Source organism: Lacerta agilis, chromosome 9 (assembly GCF_009819535.1).
Source record: "Lacerta agilis isolate rLacAgi1 chromosome 9, rLacAgi1.pri, whole genome shotgun sequence".
Lineage (NCBI taxonomy): Eukaryota > Metazoa > Chordata > Lepidosauria > Squamata > Lacertidae > Lacerta > Lacerta agilis.
In genome coordinates, this window is record NC_046320.1 from 9109028 (window position 1) to 9124195 (window position 15168).

Genomic DNA, 15168 nt, shown 5'->3' on the forward strand with positions numbered 1-15168 from the left:
TTATGTATTTTGTATTCTCGTTTTGTATTTTTCTGTTGTGAACTGCCATAGGATCTTCAGATGAAGGGTGGCCTACAAATTTAATAAATACTCCTAATAAGTGAATAAAAGGGAGAAGTAGCTTGACCCCCTTGGCTCTGTGCTTTCTTTGACCTACATTGCCCATTGGCGCCAAGCACTGAGTTGCCAATACATGAGTGTAGTGTTTAGTGAAGTGGGTCAAGTGATTCCCTCCACTTTCCTGATTCAAGAGGAAAATGAACCCTGACTTCTAGATATGAGGCAATGGCATGACACTACTTGTGTGCTCCCTGTGTTCCCTCTGAACACCTGGAACTAAAGACTTAACATTGTTTGTTCACTTCCACCAGGAGCTTTAAGGTAGCAGAACAGTCCAAGCCATGGAAGCTGAGCGTTGTGGAGCCCTTTGTCATGCTGCTAAAGGAGTTGCACCAGTAACAACAAAAAGATATGAGGAGATGTCAGTTGGAAGGAAAGCAAAGTGTACGGCTGACCTGGCCCATATGGTCAATGAACGATAGGTACCTGGGGACTGTTGTTGCCGTTTTCTAGTGTAGCATTCCTCATGCCCAGCAGTTTTGAAGTTTCTGCAGTGTCATAAGACAGAACTTTTGGGGAGATTCAAAGGGTTTATTTTTCTTCGTTTTTTTTTTTAGGGAGCGTGTCACTGTTTCAATGTCAGATAATCCAACCCCCAAAAGCTTCGTGAAATACAAAAGTATCCTTCAGTTCTGTAACATTGGATGTATTTTATAACTTTTCTATGGTTTGGATAGGATTGCCAGTTAATATTATGCTATCTTAACATGGCCCCGGCAGAGCCCAGATTGGGTTTGATGTGAGGCTGTGGGGAAGAGCCCGCAGTTTCTGATAGTCCTGGAGGAGCCCACATTTTCTGGTAGTTCCAGCAGCAAGGCCCCACATAAAAGCCATGCATTCAGACTCAATAGCTTGCATTAAAGTTGTTGAGGTGTGGCCTTGTCCTCTACTTTTCTGGCAACCAGCTTCAAAGTTTTTATTTTTAATGCAACTTTTTTTGCTTGGTTGGCTGCCTTCTTCTCAGAGAAATCAGCCCTCATAGGAACAGCAAGTCTACTAAAGCTCTGGGCCCCAAAGAGGCAATTTACAGTTTGGCTGGAGCAACTGTGTTCAGGCCTGGAATGATCTGTCATGAGCAACGTTGGGGTGGTTGTTGTAGTGACTGACCACTGAGTTCCCCTGGGAACTGTCTCCATGGCAGCTGCTTTAAAAGGAAGTTCTTGTAGAGACGTGGAAGGTGAATGTGTACAAGCCAAGGTTTTCTACCCCAAGAATTCATCCAGCTACCCTGTTCAGACTATCTCCATAGCAGATTATAAAATGCTGTTTTCAAGAGTTTTAAAAACATTATACAGTGCATATGGCACAGTTTTGCTTTTTGCCCTTTTTGGGGATAATATATTATTGAGTTTTCCATTCATTTAAAATGGCTATACAGTACCCTTGGAAATAGCATTGCTTAATCTATTCACAAGCTGCAATAAACATTAAAACACAAAGTTCTGTTTTAAGTATGTCTGTACTACTAAACTTTTTTTGGAGGAGAGGGGGTGGAACAGATGGACAAACATTAAGGCGAGGTAAATAAAAATAAATTATTGAATACCTGAATACTTTCCAGCTAGCTCCACACAAATAAACCTTTTTGAACTTGCAGACTTAATTTTTACTATGCAACTGGGAGACAGAAATGTTATAACATGGTCAGGAGTCCCCAGTCTTATGGCCAGAAGCCAATCTTTGCTGCTAATTGTTCATTGTCCAGTTTACTCTTACCATTTATAGGGATGTAGTTGTTGCCCCCCCCCAATTATTCAGCTAATATTCCAGAATAATGTGGGGGGTTTTTTAAGCCTTTTCTTTTATTGCAAAACAACAACAACAACTTTTGTGAAAGATCCTGAATGGATCCTCAATATTTTCATCTGTCTAGAATATGTACAAGCAGGACTATTTTTCAGCAGAGCTCACAGGAGCTCAGCTCCAGCACCTCTCAAGATTGTGCCATTGCCATTCTAAGAGAACAAGGGAGAAGTTCGTGGTGAGCTCCGGTACCTCTTTTTCTAGAAAAAAATAGCACTGTGTACAAGCACAGTGTCCTGGTTTATTTGTGGTTTGGGGTTGGTGGGCATGCCTTGGGAGACATCTGTTTTGTGCTACTTCTCTCTGACCTTTGCAAGCTGTCAGTTTGTGACATCGGCAGATGGAGATGATGTTGAGTCAAAGCTCTGCCCATGACAACATTCATTAGCTTCAGACAAAATTTCATCACAACAACCAAGTTCGCCATAGCTCAGGCTGACGCACCTTTGAATGTCCTGTACCATCACAAGATTAGAATTCCAAAATGCCAGGCATTTTAAAAATAATTAAAATTCCATGAAATGGCTGTAGCTTTATGCATGCTCATAATGATGATGTTTACTGCTGGAGGATCATGAGGATATGTAAGGAGAGTGACTAGAGCCACAGAACTTTTCTCAATTTGGACACAACCCACCATTAGTGCAGAAAGGAAAACCCTACACTCACTCTCTAATAACAGTAGCATGTGACCAATGGTGCAGACAGTCAGCTCCACATTCACTCTTTAAAACGTTGGGTCAAACAGCACAATAAAAGGCCTTGCCTTTCCAACACTGTGTAAATAACATCATTCATAAAGCACCTGAGATTTGCTAAGTGCTGTGCACAGATTACAGTCACTGCCCATATGCTTACATTTAAAAGACAGGAAACAAAATGAAAAAAGAATGGAAAGGAGTTATATAGTTCTCATAATGAGCAGCTTGGAAGGAAGCAGCTGGTCTCTCGCCCAAGCCTATGGAGTGGCCCTTGCTGACCCATCTTTCCCTCTGACGTGAAATGGCTGCTTTATTCTTCATCTTCTTAAAACTGTTAATTAAATCTGTTAGTCGCTTTATCTTGCACAGGGTAATCCAAAGTGATTTACAACCAAATAAACAGACAGACGATAGACCTCACATAGATACATTAAAACCAAGAGAAAAGAGAAATATGTTAAAAACATCCCACCCAATTCTAAAAGGTCACAAATAGTTAAAGGCCAAAGGCCAGGTTTTGCCTGGCGTTTAAAGATATATAATGATGGCACCAGGCAAGCCTCCTCGGACAGGACATTCCACAAATGGGAAGCCACTACAATCTGTTCTTGTGTTGCTGCCCTCTGGACCTTTCTTGGAGGAGGCACACAAAGAAGGGCCTCAGATCATGAGCACAGGATCAGGTTGGTTTGTGTCTTGAGAGGAGACGTTTAAGACAGCTCATCTCTTGTCCAAGCCAATAGACTGGACTTTGCTATGCTATTCCTCCTACAGTAACCATGTGAAAATACTGGCATGACAGTGAATAATTTTGAAAGTAAACTAATCCGATGTATATCAGCACTTCTCACATTTCTTCTAGAACCAGAAGCCTGCAACCAAGAAATTTATTCAATTTATAATGTAGACTCATCCCAACATTCAATGGCAGCTGGTAACATTTTTAATTTATAGGCCTTGCCGTTTTTCATCACAGCACTTACTTAGGAATGTTTGCAGAGTGCCATTGCACATGTGCAGAGTGCAAACCCAACACCATCAATTATTCTCTGCACATCTATGGACAGGGAAAGAGCTTCCATGTAAGAGGAGGGTCTAAGTATAAATTTCAGACAAGATTGACTCATACCTCTTATTTAGAAATTAAGCCATACTGGATGAAGTCTATTCATCTACATGTCTGTTGCCAAAAAGCTAAACACACAAAACATTTTAAAATGAGGAAAGCTTGCTTCTAGTTGCACGCAGTCCCTCCCACCTGCCCCGCCCCAGAAAGCAATTCAACTTTCAAAAAGCAAAGCAAAATAAAAAATAAAAAAATTCCTTCCAGTAGTACCTTAAAAGGTAAAGGGACCCCTGACCATTACGTCCAGTCATGTCCGACTCTGGGGTTGTGGCGCTCATCTCGCATTAATGGCTGAGGGAGCTGGCGTACAGCTTCCGGGTCATGTAGCCAGCATGACTAAGCCGCTTCTGGCGAACCAGAGCAGCACGCGGAAACACCGTTTACCTTCCCACCAGAGCCGTACCTATTTATCTACTTGCACGTTGATGTGCTTTCGAACTGCTAGGTGGGCAGGAGCTGGGACCGAGCAACGGGAGCTCACCCCGTCGCGGGGATTCAAACTGCCGACCTTCTGATCAGCAAGCACTAGGCTCTGTGGTTTAACCCACAGTGCCACCCGCGTCCCTTAGTAGCACCTTAGAGACCAACTACGGTAAGTTTGTTCTTGGTATGAGCTTTCGTGTGCATGCACACTTCAGATACACTGAAACACAAGTCACCAGAAGTCATTCAACATTGCTTTTTCCAGAGGGGGAAGAAAGCAGCACTTACAGTACATTACTTAACTTCACTATTACCAAAATTAATTATATTTTGCAAAATATGTTTAAAAATAAAAGTACAGGACAAGCGCCCAATATATATTTCATGTTAATATTGCAAAAATCACTATTCCACTGTTGCTCCAATATTGATCTACTAGTGGAGGCTGCAGTCCCACCATGTCTACTCAGAAGTAAGTGGGGCTAGGACTGCTTGCTGTTAGCAAAAAGACAAGAAACGAATTCACTGAATTTGGGGGGGGGGGTTGCGTTTATTTTCAATTAGCAGTGACATTATTTATTTGTAAGTTGGAAAGTTTCTAGAAAGTCCTATTAATGGCTGTGTGTGTTGTTGGGAGAGTGTGCGTGTTGTTTTAAGTGAGTTCTATGAATACTCTCTTTTATTCAGAACTCCTTAAAAGTTGCCAGCATATGTTCATAACTCCCCTCCTTGGCATGTTATTGCAGTTCTCTTAAATAAAAAAAGAACTGCCCCGTTTCACAACTTCCTGAGTGATCTACTACAGAGCAGGACTTTGTTGGTACTTTCCTTAACTGCCTCTCCCTGAGAGTAGGTGGAGTCGTCTTTTGAAAGCAGCCTATAGAAAATCTCACTCATGCGCGCAACCCACCCAGCCTTTTCCTTCCTTGCAATGAATCTCTGCGATAGACTGTGGAATCGTGTGCGAGAGACCAGTGACCTCATAGTTGCTTGCGGAGCTTGGAAGGAGCGTGGTTTTCTGCAGCATGGAGCGGATAGTCTGAAAGAAGTGCTTTCTTGTTTCTCAGTAAATGAGCTTGCTGCTCGAGGCAGAAGCGGGAGAGGGCGGTTTTATGAGAGCACAGACGCTGAAAGAGAGGAGAAAGTGGCTGGAATTGCAACTTTCCTCACACTGCTGCATCTGCCCTTGTTAGGATGTCACCATTGTTCAACTGGGTGGCGAAGGTAGGAGGAGTTTTAAACTTCATTCATCTCATTTCTCTCTATTTAGATATGCAGATCAATGGCTATGTTTTGATTGTGGGGTGCTGCAAGAGAAAAATGCAGCTGGAGAGCAAACGTTTAGTTAGAGGGTGTTAAAAATGTGCAAAATCTTTGTGAAAACCCCTAACAGTACAACCATGATGTATGTTTACTTGGAAGAAAGTGCCACAGTGTTCGGTGTGAGTTATTCTCCAATATTTGTGTTTAGGATTGCAGAAGAAGCTAGAATTCTTGTGTTAAAGCAAATTTGTAGGAGTTGGTATGTGAACATTTTAGTATTTATATGTAAAAGAAGACAATTTGCATCAGTTTAAATCTTGCCATTCTTGTTGTTCCGAATAAACATAGTTCACCTAGTCTGCTCCAGAAATTGAAAGAGTCCTTTAGGTAGCTTCGGACTATGCTTGGAGATGGACAGCCCATAAGCAATTAGTGGCAGAGGTTGTTTATGTTTTAGTTATTTGTCCTGGAGTGTTGATAGCAGCTTCCACTGTAACTTAGCTTTCTTCCAACTGTGGACGCTGAGCAGCTGAAAGGGTTAAATGTGATAAGTGGGGTTTTTTGTGTGTGTCTCTGAGCCTGAAGAATTAATAAATTGATGGCCAGTTCTAGTTAGTGATTCAAAATGGGGATGTGAGACAACCCAAAGAACACATCCTAGAAGTGAATTGAAAAATGAAGACATAAATCTTGGACATAAGTTATTTGACATTTATCTCATTTTCTTATGAGTACACATTTTACTATGGAATATAGTACCTTCAATTTCTTCCTCAAGAGTGTGTGTAGTAACTTATTTCATGTGTGCTAATATCTTTGAACACCTCAAGAAAATGAAGTTAGTGAAAATCAATGCATTCCTCTTCTTTTATTGTCCACAAAGGCATAATCCTCTCTATTAAATGACTAAAACAGCTGCTTATTTTTTATCACCTTTGTACCTCACCGCTGGGTCTTGTATGAAGGGTGTGTTCTGTATACTCAAGTAAGCAGTAGCTTATTCTTCTTCCTGTTCTTTATTCTGTGTTCAAATTTCCTGTCCTGACTGGAATTGAAAATTTTGAGCCTTGCTAGTGCCCACAGGATTTCCCATGTTTCTAACTGGGGAGTGAAGTATCTAACCACTTGGATTCTTACTTTCTGTCACATGGATTTGTGAATGAAATACCTATCCACTTACTGTTGTCTTGGATTATTACTGTTGTCACTAGGCTACCTTTGGTTGTCCTGAAGGGAACCGGCAAGTTTCCAAACATAATCTCAGGATTGTTCCTCTTGCCATATATATATATATACACTTAAGTGACATTTTGAAGTAACAAAGTAGGACAAGTAATTTTTCTTGATCTGTTCTTGGCATCCGTCTGTCTCTGAAGTCAATGGAGGAGTGTGCCTTATCTTAGTCACATGAACAAATTAAGCATATTGGAGTTCAGAGTAGGAGTATTGACAAAATACTCCTACTCTAAAATACGCAGGGACGCAGGTGGCACTGTGGGTTAAACCACAGAGCCTAGGGCTTGTTGATCAGAAGGTCGGCGGTTCGAATCCCTGCGACGGGGTGAGCTCCCGTTGCTTAGTCCCAGCTCCTGCCCACCTAGCAGTTTGAAAGCACGTCAAAGTGCAAGTAGATAAATAGGTACGGCTCTGGTGGGAAGGTAAATGGCATTTCCGTGTGCTGCTTTGGTTCGCCAGAAGCGGCTTTGTCATGCTGGCCACATGACCCGGAAGCTGTACGCCGGATCCCTCGGCCATTAACGCGAGATGAGCGCCGCAGCCCCAGAGTCGGACACGACTGGACCTAATGGTCAGGGGTCCCTTTACCTATTGACAAAATGGGAGAAAGTAAAGATATACAATACTATGTTGGCCACAGTACGTTGTACAGTTAACTGATTGTTGTTGGACTACAAATCCCTCGCCATGCTGACTGTGGCTGATGGTATTTGGAGTCCAATAATGTCTAGAGGTCTACAGGTTAGCCACCCCTGCTTTACAGCTTTCATTATATCCCTTTCCTGCTGCCACCGCCCATGATTTCTCTATACCAGGTTTCCCCAACCTGATGCTTTTCAGATGTCTTGGATGACAACTCTCATCATCCCTGTCCATTGGCCATGCTGGCTGCAGCTGATGGAGTCCACCAGCAGCTGGAGGGACCAAGACTACTCTACTCTAGGCTGTTGTTCTGTTTTACAGATGAGGAACAGAGAATTTGCTAATGCCATGAGTCATTACCCAATCAGAAGAGAGTCCTTTCACACTCAGGAGTGACCTAGTTCTAACCTTTTACAGCACAGTAGCTTTTACAGAAAAGTTAAGTGTTCAAAAATACAGGCCAATGCATTTCCTTAATTCTGTTCTAATTGATAAATTTTAATAGTTACTGTGCTGTGCTTTTCACTAACCTTTCCCGTCTCTTTTTGACTATAGCGTAAACCATTCTAAATCTATTCATAAAAAAAATTCTTTGAACATTTGGAATTTGTGGGTGAAAATATTAGCCCCTTCTACATCAGCTCTATTTTGGGTCATCCTTTTTCCCTTTGTTGACAAATATTTCAAATTTAAAGAGTGGAAAGCTTACTGAGACTCAAAATACTTTTTCCATCAAGACACTCTGGTAAACTGTTTGCAAAAAGCCAAAGGCATTTTTTCAGATGTTCAGTAAATAAGGGGGAAAGGCTTAGGTCTAATAATAATAATAATAATAATAATAATAATATAATATGATGCACTCAGTCAGCAAAAGAGGGCCCCACAATTTGCAGCATTGTTCTTGAACATATCACAGTGTGAGTGTTGGAAGCAGACTGTGGTATTACAGTTCCAAAAGGGGCAATGGAACTCATGGACTGCCAAACATTTCAAGGCGATATTTGTCCAGATTAAAGAAGTTACATTGGATTAACAACTCTTTAACACCAAACTGGGAGGGGGTGCAGGGACACAATCTGTCTTGCTGATGGTGTTGATGCCAAGACATGGCAAGGCACTGGAAGAGGATCTTTAGGACTGTATCAGACAAATAATAGATCACATTAGAATGCTCTTTGCTACAGCAAGGTTGGAGGTAGCTAAGGATGTTAAGGAGCTCACGGATGCAAAGGTTGTGGAACATTGTCAGTAGAAGAACTCATACTTAATAGCAAAGAAATAAAAATATGGTACCCATTTATAGTTTAATGGCATTAAAGATTCATAATCTGGAACATTTTCGCAAAGTGTGCTGCTCTATATCCCATTTTTAGGACCAGAATATAAAAGTCTTATAGGGAGTTTTTCTCTCCTAAATTATGTGCAACAAACATGTAGATCATCATGTGTGGCAGCTGCATGTACAGGTGTTTCACTGCATATATCCATAGTAGCAGTTGACTTTTTGGAATGCATTAATCACATATATGCAGTTAAAAAAAAAAAAGTACAGCCCATGAAAGGCTCTGCATGTGTGTGTAAGGAAAAAAAAAAGATTTCAGTCCTCTGTATTGATGAGCCAGAGGGGCTGCACACTTTATGTAGCATTCACATTTGCCTTAAGTGCACTGGTTTTACAGCAGTGTTGCCTGCAGCAAACATTAAGTGTGTGAAGGCAAATGCATACCTCTGCCTCCTCAAATCCCACATTATCTTTTATACCATACTCAGATTGCACTTTATCCCCTCTGTGACAGGGCTCCTCTGTTTTTGAGAGTAAATCCTGTTTGCCTCTGTTCATCTCCCAATCTATTATCATCTACTGCAGCCTGTTTTTTACTAGTCAGCAACAGTGCTAAGCAGAGAGGTACAAGACTTCTTTCACTCACAATCAAGCTAAAATTGAAAACAAACAGCTAGAGAAACCATGCAATGGTTATGTCTGCAGCACGTTATGCTTAGCTGTCCTACTTACTTTAAAAAAAGAGAGAGACCTACACATTTTTCATAAACTTGCTTTGCAAAATATGTATAAGTTGTGTTAATAGTTCAACCTGAGAAGGGGGAAAAAACCTGTAATTGGTTTGTATCTTTTCTGTGTGCAGCTGACCATCCTTATCCTCCCTTGAAATGCTTGTTTGGCTGACATGTTCTTTATCTTCCAAAGGAATTTGATGTTTGTTAAAGAGAGACTCCTCCACCATTAGTAACTTGCATACAGGAGCCAAGAAAATGGCAAGATCTTGCCTCTGGGTAGCAAAAGATCACTGTCATGTTTGCATTGCTCTGTGACACCATGCATACTGTTGGGACTGTTTTAATTCCCATAGTAACTGCTGAAGTGGCTAATTAACATAGAGAAAAGAAATGTATAGCAATCTCCATAGTATTTGCAGGATCTGAACATAGTTAAGTATCATGTAAGAGCAAAAGATACCTATGCAGTTACTGTTTATGGAGCCAAACTGACCTTTGAGAGACACTGGATAAACAGTGCTTTAATTATCATTTTACAGCACTAATGTGAGAGTTACTGAGCCACTTCCTGTTTAACCATGAAAGCTCAGAGACTATGACCTCAGTCATAGGGATCAGAGAATAGATACTTCATCTTGCTCCTCTTCACTCCTAGCAGCCACAGTCTGCAGGGATCCTTCTCTTTTCCCTAGCCAGCTTTTCATACTGTAATTGGTATCATGGCTGCCCTATATTGAACCTTTGCCAATGCAGTAGTGGACCAGGGGCCCAGCTCTGTCCTGGATTTTAGGCAAGTCAATCAAAAAGTTGCTTCGGGGTTTTCAAAAACAACAACACTCAACAACTTTTGGGGTGTCATTGTCTTTACTTTTTGAAATATGGCAACCCTATCTAAACAGATTTTGACTAATCTGTTTTACATATGAATAAATCTACAGGGAAAACTGGCCTTTAAGGCACTGTTAAGACTACAACTTCCATTATCTCTGACCATTGCTGTCTGGGATTGATGGGAGTTGGAGTCCAACACCATTTGAATGGCAAAAGGTTCCTCATCCTTGGTTTATCCTGTTTATATGAACACTGGGTTTTGAATTTGTAAAGACTTGCTAGTGCTTGACCAGTTACAGAAACACAATGGTCTGTGCAGCTGATTATGGCTCGAGATCAGCTTGCTCATTTGGGAATCAATATCGACGCAACAGTAGCTCCTTTGAGGAATTCACTCTTACTTCGTTTAAATGATTTAAACGAGACATTGAAAATAGGAACATGAATTATTGAAATGGTCACTTGTAAAAGCTCCCTAATTAGAATTTTAAAGGAAAGGAGCGATCAGGATGGTAAAAGAGCAGTTGTAGGAAAGAGCCATACGGTAGCTTCAGGTCACCCTCAAATGCAATAATTTAAAATTTAACAAATGACTACTCAGGCTTAATCCTATGCATGTTTAGGATTGGATAAGTCTCAGTAAACTCAGTGGTATTTGCCTCTTAATCGTCATGTATAGGACTGCAGCCAGAAGGCTTTTAGCATTTGTTTTGCTCAAATTAGTCCATTTCCATTGTGGAGTATTCCACAAGATGCTATTGTGGATACTCCTTTAAAACTCTCTGCAGACCAAGGGGATTGTTTGGGTAGGAAGAAGAACATATCAAAATCTGTGCTGGATGTCAAAATCTGAATCCTGTACACATCAACTGCCAGAGGCTGATATCGATGGAGTTAAAATAGGATGGCCATATCTTTTGGCTGCCCCAGGTTAAAATGGGCACTCAGAAACTCTTATTTTCAAATGCCCTATGATAAGCAGTGCATGCCTTTTACATTTAAGAAGCAGCTTATATACTGCTGGCTACTAGTCATTCAGTCAGGGAGAACTAGCACCGAATACAGAACCACGCTACATCTGCAATAGCATCTTCATTTCTGCCATGTTCCGATGCTATTTTCCATGTAGAAATAAATGCTGTTAACACCTGTCCCCCCCCCCCATTCACTCTATCAGCTTGGAAACTGCATTTAATGGATTGTTGTTTGTACAATATAGTAGTTCAGGCTGCTAGATTTCCTGCTGTTAGAGAAAGATGGTGTTCTGTACGTTTCCAAAACATGACTGCAGCCTATGTAAAACAGTACAAGCTTCCTGTGTGTGAGGTCAGGTGTTTAATCTTGGCATCTGCACTTAGTTTTGAGTTTAAAGGGCTTTTAGAAACCTCTGCCTAACATCCTAAAGTGTTGCTACTAGTCAATGCCAATAGTCAATACACGCCTGACTCACAACAACACAGCCTCTTGTATACTTAGCTATGGCTTAACAATGAAAGAGGGACACATTTATTTTCTTCCATTATTATTATTATTATTTGAATTTATATACCACCCTATACCCGGAGGTCTCAGGGCGGTTCTTTTTCTTAAACTATTCTTTAAAAGGACACCTGCTGTCATATCTTTAGAATGGGGCAGGTGCATCCTCTCCAGCACTAGAGCTTTTTCCTGTTCTAATTATAGGACTAGAAACCAGGGATTTATTTTTTTCAGCCAGAACTCCCCGGAACTCTGTTCCAGCACCTCTCAGGTGTGTGTCATTGCCATTGCAAGAGAACAAGGGAGGTGTTCATGGTGAGTCCCAGCACCTCTTTTTCTAGAAGAAAAACACTGCTAGAAATTATAGAAAAAGTTGCATGCTAAGGCTTGCAGGATACAGCATATATTTTTAGAAGGGTTCCAGTAAATAGCAAATGAAGGCTACAGTGTATCCTTGTGTCCCTTAAAGAGCTTTAATGCTTCTTCTTACTTGACTAATCCAAAAAACACTACAAACTGGAAGCTGGTACCATCTGTTGATTGAGCAACAGTCTTAAGGCCTACGAAGAATACTTGTCTCAGTTCCAAGAATGATTTGGGTTAGTGTTGAGTTAGAACTACACCAGTTCCCCCAATCTTTAACCACCCTACTTCCTCAAATGACGATAAACCCTAAATGACTCCAGGGTCACACTGATTTCCTAACTTTACTTTGCCATTTACCAAAAGCAGCTTTGCTATTTAATAGGAACATAAAAATCTGCCTTATACCGAATCAGGCTGCAGGCTTATCTAGCTCACTGGCAGCAGTTCTTCGAGGGCTCTTTCCAGTTCAAAATTCCAGGGAACGAACCCCAGACCTTCTACATTATGTCTACCACTAACCAATGGCATTTGCATGTAGTTTCCCCAATAGTTGTGCAGTTAGAGAATGCACATGCCCTATTCCAAATGTATGCATCCCTTTCTTAGTGACTTCACAAAAATTACGTAGGCTTATCTCACCCCACATAATGCTTAACAATCTCCCAGACCATAACACCTTTTTACATAACCAAGAGGTTTGTCCTTCATTATACACAGATAATATAGCATAGCTCTAACATAGCAGGCAGTTGTAGATTACAGGTTAAAGGTGATCCACAGTGATAAATCAGTAGTTCCTGAGTTAGAAATCAAAGCCCCCTCTATTCTTACAAGAAAAGTTAACTGAAAAATTAGCCCCAGGGTAAAAAAGGCAGGAAAGTGAGATAATAGGTCAAGGGAGACTCAGATCATTCCCATTGCAGCATAGAACAGAAGGCAAGGCAGGCTCCTGCTTGTCCTGTCCAGAGAATGCACACATCCTGTATCTGGAACTGACAATACCCAACAGCTAGTGTACTGCTGGATCTGGGTCTTTGAACTCTGAGCAACCTGGTCTTCTGGAAATTGAAACAATAATGTAGGCACAGATCTAAAAGTATTATATTTGACGCATGACAACTTAATGCAGTACTGTATATTCCTAATGCTCTCCTAAATGCACACTGAATATTAAATGGTTGATTCCTGAAAACGGAAAAATAAGGTTAGGAACTTAATGTCTTAGCTGTTGCTGCTAATGTGTTTTTGAGAGCTAGTGAAAAGGAAAAGAGGTAGCAGTAAATTTGTGTACAAATACTAGGAGATGCTTGAAAGAGTTTTCTTGAAAAATCATTTCCCCCTCTTTCAGTAATGAACTGCATGCTAAAATGCTTGTCCATAATCAGTGCTGTTTGTCCAGTACTGTGTTAATGTAAAGGATCTTGATACTAGGTATACCTATCATTCTGTACTTAATCCATACTTGGCACGGGTTCGACCAAAACCAGATCTGAAGCTCATCTGGTTCAGTGCCCTCCTATAGTTATCAGCCAATTCCCATCATGAATGGATTGTTTAAAACATTGCTCCTCAAAGCAGTGTGAAGAACTAAGACTCGGAAGGTTGCCTCTTTTGTGGTAAAGGCTTCCAGTCTCGGGAAAGGATACCTAATTCATTTCAGATTATGCTTCCAACTCTACAATTCTATGATTCTGTGGTAAAGTTTCTGATTTTTTTGAGAAACGAACATTCTGACACGTCTCACCCATTTTTACATTTTTAGTTTTGTTTAGTAAATATCTAATAAAGAGTTTCTCCTCTCGCTGTACAAACAAACACTGTATGTGTGTATACATATATATACATACACATACACTTTTATGTAGAGTTTTAAGCATATTTTATTTTGTTCTCTTTTGATGTGGTCTACAGACTAACAACACATTATATTCTATTTAAAGAAATATTTCTGCTTCCATAATATAGCCTTCCTCCTGACATTGAAGGGCAGGATCCTTTTCTTAACACTGCAAACAAATGCTGGATTTTCCCTCACCTTCTCTCAGATTGCACAAATTTTTCCTGGTGCTATATTAACTGAAGAGAGTGCAAACACCAGCAGCCCACCCACAGTGGGTTTTCTGTTGCTTCTGCTTCGTTTTTTGAAACTCTATATAAAGCCCTGTGTGGACAAGCCCAAAGTTTCCTATGCGCTGGGAGCTGCACAATGATGTGGTTTTACCACTGAAGGAGCATCCAAACATTAATTCTGTGTTTACCTTGCTTTCTAAGGTTATTTTAGTGCAGTTGCAGGTCAGACAAACGAGGAAGATGAAGGTGCAGTCAGTATTGAACAGAATCAAATATTATTTTACCCATTCTAGCCTCTAAGTGTAGGAAGGCTTTTTCTCCCCTGTTAGTGTGACTTGGTCCCCTGCAGCCCTCATTTTTGGCTAATGTTGTGTGGGGATGCACCTGTTTGATTGCCACGTAACATCCCACAGGTTATGGCTAGAATCCTGACAGAATATCAGTGCCTTGATCAGATAGTTCTTTGTATCAAACTTGGATGCATATCTCCTAATACTGTACAATGTTCATAGAATACCATTGGACTGCCAGATAGTAAGCAGTAGGGAATAGAGCCAAGGCTCTTGTTGGACCATACTACTGTCTCTGTGCCTAGAAGACAGAAAGAGGCTTGGATTTCTAACTCGGGAGCTATTGCTTGCCGCTGTGGGTCACCTGTAACCTGGAATCTACAACTGCCTGCCTATAAATTGCCTGCTTGTTACCTACAGCAAGTAATTTTGTTAGAGCTATGGTATATTATCTGTGCATAACAAAGGACAAACCTCTTGGTTATGTAAAATGGTGCTATGGTCTAGGGACCTAGGTAAGCCTGTAGTTTGATTCGCTATAAGGCAGATTTTTATGTTGAAATCATTATTTACAGACCTAAATTAGTGGTTGTGGGTCCTAACTACAACATGTATGAAATGGGAAGTTGTGTATTTAGAATTACCTGAACCCACAGTTATTTGCAAAAAAAAAAAAGTTTATAAAAATAACAGTAGTATTTCATCTCCAAATTTTCATTGGAGTTTCCCCCGCCACTCTGGGCGGCTCCCAATTGAGTGTTAAAAACAATACAGTATAACATAAAACATAAGCATTCCAACT

At 40.7% G+C, this 15168-nt stretch overlaps 1 protein-coding gene across 6 annotated transcripts in view; it reads left to right on the forward strand.

The window, feature by feature from the left end:
* Positions 1-15168, forward strand: part of TBC1D1 (TBC1 domain family member 1) — a 76473-nt gene that overhangs the window by 17573 nt on the left and 43732 nt on the right. The window contains exon 1 of one of the 6 annotated variants that reach the window (XM_033161353.1): positions 5071-5397. The exons of the other annotated variants lie outside the window; for them this stretch is intronic. Within the exon in view, the coding sequence (XP_033017244.1) occupies positions 5368-5397 (30 nt within the window). The 5' untranslated portion in view covers positions 5071-5367. Of the gene's footprint in view, positions 1-5070; positions 5398-15168 lie in introns of those variants that run through there. 6 annotated transcript variants of the gene reach the window in all.